General features: G+C 46.3%; 1 protein-coding gene across 1 annotated transcript in view; it reads right to left on the bottom strand.

Annotated features, from left to right (window-relative positions):
* Window positions 1-1,855: 1,855 nt before the first annotated feature.
* ctsa (cathepsin A) overlaps window positions 1,856-10,461 on the bottom strand; it is an 11,622-nt gene continuing 3,016 nt past the window's right edge. Inside the window, exons 2-14 of the mRNA XM_020612220.1 lie at window positions 7,722-7,885; window positions 7,318-7,429; window positions 7,178-7,228; window positions 6,994-7,080; window positions 6,762-6,917; window positions 6,175-6,351; window positions 5,933-6,024; window positions 5,656-5,734; window positions 5,420-5,568; window positions 5,171-5,246; window positions 4,554-4,643; window positions 2,378-2,479; window positions 1,856-2,187 (exon numbers count right to left, since the gene is read on the bottom strand). Of these exons, the coding sequence (XP_020467876.1) occupies window positions 2,104-2,187; window positions 2,378-2,479; window positions 4,554-4,643; window positions 5,171-5,246; window positions 5,420-5,568; window positions 5,656-5,734; window positions 5,933-6,024; window positions 6,175-6,351; window positions 6,762-6,917; window positions 6,994-7,080; window positions 7,178-7,228; window positions 7,318-7,429; window positions 7,722-7,885 (1,419 nt within the window). The 3' untranslated portion in view covers window positions 1,856-2,103. The remainder of the gene's footprint in view (window positions 2,188-2,377; window positions 2,480-4,553; window positions 4,644-5,170; window positions 5,247-5,419; window positions 5,569-5,655; window positions 5,735-5,932; window positions 6,025-6,174; window positions 6,352-6,761; window positions 6,918-6,993; window positions 7,081-7,177; window positions 7,229-7,317; window positions 7,430-7,721; window positions 7,886-10,461) is intronic.

Genomic DNA, 10,461 nt, shown 5'->3' with positions numbered 1-10,461 from the left:
CATACAGTCACTCTGGTGATGAAGGACCACAGTACAAAAGCTAATTATGACCAGTCAGGTTTTGTTTCAGGCTGTGTTAGGCAGGAAGTTCCTATGTAAAGAAGACAGCCTGTCATTCCTGTCAGCGCATATGGGACACGGGAAAAAGTAACATCCTTTAATGGCAAAGAGTCTGAGTCCATCATGTTTCTATTATTTTGCCAACCCTGACTGACATGTGAACAAGGATACCTGGATAGTCTTTCAAACACAGGAGCATGAGTCACTGAACGTGTCCTCTGATTAACATCCTGCCAGCAGGTTCGTTAACCTGACCACATAGAAGTCAATACAAACTGCATCTTAATTAAAGTTCACTCTGTTAAAACAACACGTCCATCAACAGATTTTTTTCCCCTAAATCTTCCCCATATTCATGTTTCTAATGGAAGTCATGGAGAATAAAATCCACACTTAAAATATGTTTTAAAGTTTATTTGCAGCTATTGTGAAGCTTCATCAGTCTGAGATCTTCCCACCTCAGTGTGGTTGGTGCAAAGCCCACTGTTTACTTGTTGACCTGCAGTGTGTTGATAATCCTGGGAAAGTGTGAAGTTCCAGCCCTCCCTGACCTGCATATCTGTCCCTGTAGCTGTGGTCATAAATATGACTGAATGTCATTTCTAAATGCAGTAGGGTCACAGAATAGCCATTTCATTAATCTTGGTGTTAAGAGAATGTCATTTGAATATTCTGCATGAAACTCTCTTAAAACAGTATCAGCTGACATGATATATATTCTCATGCCTAACATGAATGATATATTTTGAGCATAGTGTGATTTAGACCGCTTTTGACTGTCATTTCAGATCACTGTTTGCTGTGAATTATAACTTCTGGGTTTTACAAGGTATGTGGCATAAAGTATTCATTTTACAATGTCTGTGTGATCTACAATACAGGAAAGGTTTGCTTTATACATATGGAGTGAGGAAAGATAAAGTGAATTGGTATCTTCCAGCTTCTGACTGACTGGCCATACCTGAGCCAGGTAATCAGCAGCAGGTCAGGCAGGGATAGTTGGAAAACAAGCGGCCCTCGAGGACTGGAATTGGCCACCCCTAGTGTACAGAAAACTTCAGTAAACAGACAGGGTGGTGTTTGAGGCATCTGCCTACACGTTGTACTAATAACAAGTTCACCCACGTCTGGGGGTTTGCTCATTAAGGTGAACTCATCCTGTAAGTGTGAACCTGGATTTATAGTTAAAGTGTAGATGACAGCAGTTACTAAACAGTCATGAGCCCAGATTTCAGACATCAGTGGACAGAATATGAGACAAAGGCCCCCCACCCCACCTACACAGGAGCACAGCCTCCAGAGTCTGTAGTGGCTGCCTCTGCTTGGGGTGGTTTTTACATCATTCAGTGACATTGTACAGGTGACAAACATCCCCTGACCCAATGTGAGCGACAGCCAGATTTATTTGAACAGTGGCGTTTTTACTGTTGGCTCCAGCAGATCACTTCCAGTACACATGCAGGACCACAGTGCTGATCATTTTTAGAGCCTGCAAACAAAGCTGTTCTGAAACCAATTGTACAGCAGGAAATTAGCTACTTTCTTGCAAGTAGCACATCAGAAAACACTTGTCCAGTGGGGACAGAGTTTGATGTGTTCAACACAGACAGATCAGCAGTTTCATGTGGCCAGAGACTTAATCCTGCTGGATCTGTGTGAACGCAGTGAGAGAACACGACCAACACAGCATACAGCAAAATTCTACAGACTGACGGCTGGAACAGGTTGACGCCTTTAAACATAAACAGGTTCAGGTCGTACTTTTTACAGACACGTCAAGAACAAAACAGCCTCATTTAGAGTCCTCATTTATAATCAAACTTTATTGTACGATTTTCCCTTTAAACCATAAACACCAGGAGTTTCACGTTAAATCAATGGACAGATGGACGGCAGTGCTCGTTTCCCTGACAACCACAGAGTTCCCAGGCAACACAGAGGAGAGCTGTGCTGATTGGCTGGCAGTGAGAAAAAAATTTAAGTACAGCAGCCTTAATAATTAGGACAAAGAGGAGGGAGGGGTAACCCAAAAGGGGTCAGAGGTCAGTAGGGTAGTCTCTTGATGAATCTGGTGAACATGGCGAAGGCAGCGATTGGTTTATCTGATGGAACCATGTGACCAGCACCCTGCAGGAGGACAGAGTTCAAAGGTCAGCCGCAGAGTTTAAACAATGAAACTCACCCATCACCGGTACATGTGTAGAGTGAGGCATTCCAGCATAAAACACATTAAAACATTAAGGCAAGTGAGGAGCAGCAGAGCTTCCCCCAGAAACATGACATCACAGGGTCACCTGACAATGATGTGGGTGTTTACCTTGACTGTGAGGAAGGCGATGTTGCTGAACTCTTTGACAAAGCCTCCGACCTGATGACCACTTTCATCATTGTAGAACCAGGGTCGCCTCTCAACCTCGACCTGAGAGAAACCTGAGGTTAATACACCTGACGCCTCACCTGGAGATCACCTGATGTTAGGGATTACTGTGACAGCTAAAATAACCAATTAGCAGGGACACTTGACTGAACACAAGAACAACAGCATGAATGGGAAACGGCGAGCTCAGAGTCCAGAGTCTTGGGCCACGGAGTGAGATTAAGATTAGATTTAAGACTTTCCATTTTGATACGGCCTATAGTTAGGGCTGCATCAGGTGATTGAGCCTTCCCTTAGTTATGCTGCTATAGGCCTAGGCTGCTTTTTTTTGGGGGGGGGCACAATCCTCTCCTCTCCTCTGTCTCTCCCGTAGTGTGTCCTCTCTCTCTCCCTGTACCTTTCTGCAGGTTGCCCTGGCTCTGGAGCTCTACATCTCTGATGAACTGGCCACATCAACCTGACCAGTGTTTCATTGTTTGTTGTGTCCTGTTGCTTTTCTTCTTTTCTCTCTCCTCTATCCACTCACCCCAACCGGTCGAGGCAGAAGGCCGCCCACCAAGAGCTGCGGTCTGTCGGAGGATTCCTGTTTTTCCTCCCTGCTGTTGCCAAGTGCTGCTCAGGGGGATTTGTTGTGTATTTCCTCTATAATAATAATAACAATAAGGTCTAGACATGACTTTGTAAAGTGTCCTGAGATGACTTTGTTGTGATTTGGCACTATACAAATAACATTGAATTCAATCAGAGTCCAGCTCTCTTGGTTTTACCTGCTTCACTGAGCCTGGACAACCAGTACAATAAGCTGGTTACCACAAGTTCTGTTAACTCTGGGTTTCCTCCAGCTACGAGCACTCTCAGCTGTTATTATTAAAGAGAGCTGATAACTGGTTGGTGCTATACCCAGATTATACAGCACAAGGACTCAGAGCAACAATAATGAGCAAGTTACTGAACCATCCTCGTGCTGGGTTACTGAACCCCACCTGCATGTTGCTCATTTTGTTTTTAAATGAGATTTAAAGAGCTGGTATTATGGTCCTTTTTTATAAATACTGAGTACAAATTAAACACATCTGCGACGTTTTACTAATCTAAAGGGTTTCAGATTTCTCTGACTCCATCTTTACAAAAAAAACAACACTTTACCCACAGCCTAGATTCCCCTCCACCCGCCAGCAGCTGTTCCAGAAGTTATTAATATAAAATGTACATTATTCATGAGCACCTACTCTGATTGGCTGGAGGTGTGACTCATCTTCACCGTCAGCCAATCAGAAGAGGACTAATGAATTTGCAGGTGCTGTTGCCCTCTCCCTTGCTAAGGGCTGCTTTTGGAGACAGAGACTATAGAGAGATATGAAACAGATGATGACTGGGAACGAGAGAAGCCTGCTGTTGCAGACTGGACACTTCAGATGGATGCGTCGTAGCAAGAGGATCCTGTTTAAGTTTCCTAACACAGTAGTAGTCATGTTTTCAAATGTTAGCTTTAGCATAGCTGTTTTCATTTAGCTTCCTGTGCTCTCAGTGCAGTGCTGTGCAAGGGGCAGGCTTATCCTTATGTATCAAAGTATAACACAATATTTAGCATGGTTTCAAAACCGCTTCCTCTGCCAGCAGGGGAATCAACATTTTAAATATTGTAGAACTACCATGGAGACAGAGTTCAGTGGTTTGACAGCAGAGGAGGACCTCTGCCATTGCCCTGATCCATCCCAAAGCTGTTCTGTGTTCCATCATACCTACTACTACTTTCGGCTGTTCTCCGCTCGCTAGGGGTCGCCACAGCGAATCAGCTGTTCCCATGTATACATTTGTATGTATACGCCACATGCCCTTCCTGACGCAACCCATATATCCTGGAACCTTCTTGCTGTGAGGCAACAGCGCTAACCACTGCGCCACCGTGTTGCCCCCTCTGTTTTCCATCATACCAAGTCTTTGAAAACAAAAATAACAGACTGTTTGTTATAGTTAAGAAGTGAATCATCATCACCAACTCAAATGCCTCTGAAGAGAAAACAGAAGAAACTCTGCAGATGTTGTCAGAGATCCCTGATAGTCATAGCTGGATCCACCTATTGATTACTGATTAATAAGCTGCACTTGGAGTTACCTGCTGGTGCAGAGACTCAACAAACCACTCGTCCCCCATGAAGTTACAGGCCATGTCCACGTCCCCGTTATACACCAGGACCCGGTACTTCTGCAGAGAGCACAACACTTTAACAAAGACATGCCCCACACACCTGGACCAACAGGCCAGGCTGACAACAGCACATCCATCAATCACCAGCCAGGCACACATTCAAAGAGGTAGAGGCAGTAATCGGTCCAAAACACCAAAATAACAGGCACATGCGAGGTCTGTGCAGAATCGATCACTGGCGATTAGTGGACAATGCATGCTGCTTAGTTTTCTGTGTCACCTTTTTTACATCATCATCACATCTACAGCTTAGCACTGATTAAAATGAGACAGTAGTTGAGACAGACAGATATATGTGATAGAGTACTTCATTACTAATCTGTTCATATCCAACGAGCCTGAACAACATGACATGACTGAAACATCTCATTATACGGAATTTATCAAGTACGAGCTTTGAGTGTAACTTAAGGTGAGGTGGCCAGAAAGGTTTAAACTGTGAATGAAGCCTGGTGTGATCGAGAGTCTTCTCTGTGTGATTTGAAATGTCAGAATAAAGAAGATCAGGAGATCTGTTCACTGACCAGAGCAGAGAGCAGCTTCAGGTACTGTTTCATGACGTCCAGGTAGATACGACCATAGTTCATATTCACATCAGCGCTGCAACACAAGATGAGTAGGGATACTTTACAGCTTTAATGACACATGAGAAACATGCAGCCAGCCACAGCAGCTCTCTGTGATACCACTCAATGTGCAGCTTAACAGGCATATGCAGGTGTGCTACAGGTATTATGGGATAAGTGTGCAGTGTACACCAGGTGTAGTGTTACCTGCAGATGGTCCACTGCAAGGCCTTGGGGCTGATGTGCAGAGCAGCTCTGACATACGGGTTGTTCAGGTAGAGCGTGGAGGGGGTGGAGTTTGTACAAGGGGGTTCCAGACGGATGGACTCATGAAGAGATGCCATACCTCGTAGCTTCTACACATTGTCAGGAAAAAAACCAGTATGCATCCATCTGTCAGGTAGGTGTGCTTAATGTACACACGCAGGTCATTTCATACATACCTGGCTCCACAGTTGGGTCCACTGATGGTTGATGAACAAGTTTCCTAGATCCCTGATCACCAGCTGACCTTGTTCAATGCTGATAATCAATAACAAGAAGTCAACACCTCTCACCTGTCTGTGGTCAGACTACACCTGCTACAGGTGAGTTTGCCTTAAGCAGCAGCTACAGATCCCATGTTTATGTTTGGTATCAATTCAAACATTTACATGTGTTCACTTAAAAAAACAAAAAAACAACTCGGTCTTCTGTGATGGGTCAAAGGTCACAACTCACCTGACTTTTTGGCTGACTCCACCTGGACAGGAAGCATACAGGTTGTACATGTTCAATCCTGAAGCGTAGACAATGTCCCGAACCTCAGACACCTTCAGACAAAACAAGGTTAACCAAATGGTTCCCAACTGGTTTAGACCTGGTTTATTAGATAGACCAGTTCAGACCAGCTTTAGATATGAACTGACTGTAAAGTAAACCAGGTTCAGACTGGTTTATCAGATGACCCAGTTCAGACTCACGCTGGAGGTGCAGTTCTGGTCCGGGTTGTTGTAGAAATTACACATCCCATCTTTGCAGCAGAATATGCGCAGTTCAGTCCACAGTCGACTTCCCAGCAGGCCGTGGTAGTAGGCGAAGTACACCAGGGAGTTATCATTCATCTCATAACTCGAGAGCCCGTTTCCCACGGCAACACCCTACAGGACAGGTGAGACACGGGTAACATGACAAGGTCATAAACGTTAACCTACCACCGACCAGCACTGATCAGACACAGATTTCTTCAGCAGTATCAGTGCATATTGGTGTGCAGTACTGCAGTATTGATGTGCAGTACTGCAGTATCCGTTTGTAGTAGTGCAGTATTGATGTGCAGTACTGCAATATTCATGTGTAGTACTGCAGTATCCGTGTGTAGTAATGCAGTATCGATGTGCAGTACTGCAGTATCCGTGTGTAGTACTGCAGTATCGATGTGCAGTACTGCAGTATCCGTGTGTAGTACTGCAGTATCCGTGTGTAGTACTGCAGTATAAGTGTGTAGTCCTGCAGTATTAATGTGTAGTCCTGCAGTATTAATGTGTAGTAATGTGGTATCAGTGTATACCTGCAAGTTGAGGCTGGTGTCCTCCATCACTCTCTCAGCAAGTGTTGGGATGTAGATCCCTCCGTAACTCTCTCCGGTCAGAAAAAGTTCATTCTTGCTGAACTCTGGAAACAGGTGGAAAAACTCCTTCAGAGCCAGGTAGTTGGCCATCGACACCTGAGGAGGAAAAACACTTTAAACACCTAACATTTGTATGCCAGTCAGAAGCTGAGTTTTAGGCACTGTCACTGACCTCTGTGTCGTTGGTGCCATATTTCTGATCGTCAGAGTATGAGAACCCGACCCCTGCTGGAGACTCCAGGTACAGAATGTTGGCAATCTGCCAGACACAGTCAACCAATCAGCTATCAAGAACCACGAAAACCTTAAACATTTGCCCATACAACCCGAGTCATGGTGTGTGCTGGTTAACAGACCTTGTTCCAGGAGTATGGGTTGTACTGCAACGTCACTCCGTCATCCTGGATCTAAGAACGACAGAAGTCAGCAGGTGTCCCTATGACATCACACAGATATAGGTGACTAGGTGTCAAGTGGGTGGAATCAGGTCACCTACCAGGAAGGGTCCGTGTTCAGTCAACAGTCCGTCCAGAGAGCTGCAGCCGGGCCCACCGTTCAACCATAACACCACCGGGTCAGAGGATGGGTTGTTCTGGGACTCGACGAACCTGGAACAATAGCATGGTCAAGGAGCATAACACCACTCAGTTGAATGTCACTACACTCACTTGAGTGGAGGGTGTATGTACCTGCAATGTAATAGCAAATGCCAGTGTACACAGGTGATGGATTAATGACCTGATGAAAAATCAGGTGATGACAACAGGTATCTTCAGCATCACTTGCTCAGAAGCTTCATAGATTAAATAACGGAGTACGTTACTGGTGATGTTTTAGGATTCAGCTGAAAATCAACAACTGTCCTAACAGAGATATGCCAGGTGTGTCTCAGGTACTGACCAGTAGTGCAGGTGCTTTCCATCGGCCACACTCAAGTATCCAGAGTAATGTCTGAAGCTTGGCTGTTTCTGCAGGCCGGGCAGGTATGTCACCTCATCTGCAGCTGGAGCTGCATCAGCGCCCAGCAGAGAGGACAGGAAGTAACACAACAGCAACACCCGCATCTGGAATCAGACAGGAAGTGACATCATCTCTGATCCCTCTAAGCTGCACGCTTGCGCAATCGCGCACTGCTCCCACGTTCTCCGCGCACAGCAAATCTATGCAGTGCATAAAATAAAATCCAACCTGAACTATAAATAAAATAAACATAATTTATTCTGTACCATTTTGAAATGCAACTCAGTGGGTGACAAGTGACAACAAGGGGTAACTACAGTAAAACAATGACTAACACTGTCCAGCCAATGATATGATGCGGTTGGCACGTACACTATTTACTTACGCAGTCAATCAATGTCATTAACAGCGCTTTATGCGTACGTGCCCCTGTTTTGCAGGTTAGCATATAGCTAAGGGTGCAGCACCGTTAAGAGAGGTAAATGCTGCTAAGCTAACCCCTTCTTCTTCTTCTTCCTTTGGCTGTTCCCGTTAGGGGTCGCCACAGCGAATCATCTGTTTCCACCTAACTCTATCCTCGGCATCCTCTACTCTCACCCCAATTAACTTCATGTGGCTAGATTTGCTAAGCTAACCCCTTACTATGGCTAAACGAACGGGCAGTGGCACATCCACTCACCAAGCCGAAGTAAAAAAAAGAAATGCGGGTCTTTTAAGATGGAATGGTTGTCGGAGTATGTGCGAACAGAAGAACAAGAGGTGAAACTGGGTGAGATTTTTTCTTTTTCGAGTGAGAAAGGGCTGAAGTGAAGGACAGACGGGAAAAATAAAGTGAAATTTAAGTCCCCCATCAGATTTGTGCTTATTCTAGTGTCATTTATTCAGAGATTTTAATTTATGGATATTAATCATTAAATTATGTTACTAGATTATGAGTAGCAGAAATGCTAATAAAAAATGGTGTAATTACCGGTATATACAGTATTTTACAGACAAAGAATTACAGGACTTTACACTGTATCACATGCTTGTGCTACAGCAGACATCTCATTGTGCAAAATGTGAATGTTTCAATGTGAACAAAATTTGATCTCTGAAAGGTGTACATGTCTCAATTCTTCCAGAGCAGGATCCTCACCCTGACTTACAATGAAAAAGACAATCTTGTTTTTCATGAGCTGTGTAGTATGTTGTAAGTGGGCCAAATCACTCGTACTAAAAGTAATCTAACTGAAATTACTGCTGTAATTTGATTCTTTTAATAAGCCATGTAACTTGTTATGATCTCAGGTTCTGGACAGGTGTGATAATTCTCAGGGAGTTCTATTTCATATAGGCTTCGCCCTCTAAGAGCTGTCGCTATTGGGTTTATTCCTCATGCATGCGCAGTTCTTTCGTGCCCTGTGCCCTGCACTGGGTTGTCCTCAATTAGGCCCACAGCAGCAGTATAACTGCCACTGTGACCTAACCTCACCTCCCTCTTTTTCTTCAACAGTTCTATAGAGCGTTCTCATAAGAGAACAACTATGGTAGAGCTGTCGCTATTGGGTTTATTCCTCATGCATGCGCAGTTCTTTCGTGCCCTGTGCCCTGCACTGGGTTGTCCTCAATTAGGCCCACAGCAGCAGTATAACTGCCACTGTGACCTAACCTCACCTCCCTCTTTTTCTTCAACAGTTCTATAGAGCGTTCTCATAAGAGAACAACTATGGTTAAAGAGCAACTCTCCTCCTCCAGTGGAACTCGGCGCCTCCCTGCTGTCACCGTATGCCCCGGCTGCGACACGGGCTTCATTCTGCCCAGCGACCCGCACCCCCGCTGCGAGGCCTGTCTCGACGCTGAGCATGCCGAGCTGGCTCTCTCCCCCCAGGCTGCTTGCCCCTTCTGCGCTTGCCTGCCGGTAGCGGAGAAGCAGCAGAGAGTGGATGCTTTCGCTGTGATAAAGGAGAAAGGCCCAGACGACGGCATCTCCTGGGCCTCTTGCGGTGACAGCCCCATGGCGGATGCCCCGCTGGAGTTCCTGGAGTTCTGGGTGCCTGGGTCCAGCTCCCCCGGTTCTCCGATCGCCCCAATGGCTGATTTGGACACCGGCAGAGACACCCTACCCCCGGCTGAGCAGCACGCTTCCAACGCCGGCCATCCTTCGGCATTTGGTGCCCTGCTCCACGACTTGCCGGAAATTATCACCAAGGCAGCAGGTCGTAAAGGCATCCCCATTCCTGCGGCTGGACCACCTCCCACCCCCTCGGACATGGTGGGAGACTACTACAGAGAGGAGCAACTGAGTAAGCCTCCCCCAGTCTGGCCCAGCTTCCCTGCTATCCAGGGCAGACCCCAGCCCAGCGAGTGGAGGCTGAATCCGGCCCTAGCTCAGACACTGTGGGACAGGTTCGGCCGAGCGGTAGCAGACCTGTTCGCAGCACACGGGAACGCGCAGTGCCGCCTCTGGTTTTCACTGTACGACAGGGATGACCCGCCTCTAGGGGTGGATGCCTTTGCTCACCACCCCTGGCCGAGGGTTCTCCTCTACGCATTCCCCCCAGTCTCATTAATCCCACGCCTCCTCTCACGCATGCAAGACGAGTGGCTGCACGTCATCCTGATAGCTCCGGAGCGCACGAGCGCAGCTTGGTTTCCGACCATGGTTCAGTTGCTGGCGGGGGGACCCCCGGCAAACCCC

This window comes from Monopterus albus, unplaced genomic scaffold (genome assembly GCF_001952655.1).
Source record: "Monopterus albus unplaced genomic scaffold, M_albus_1.0 scaffold121.1, whole genome shotgun sequence".
NCBI lineage: Eukaryota > Metazoa > Chordata > Actinopteri > Synbranchiformes > Synbranchidae > Monopterus > Monopterus albus.
This window is presented reverse-complemented; position numbering and strand designations above follow the sequence as displayed.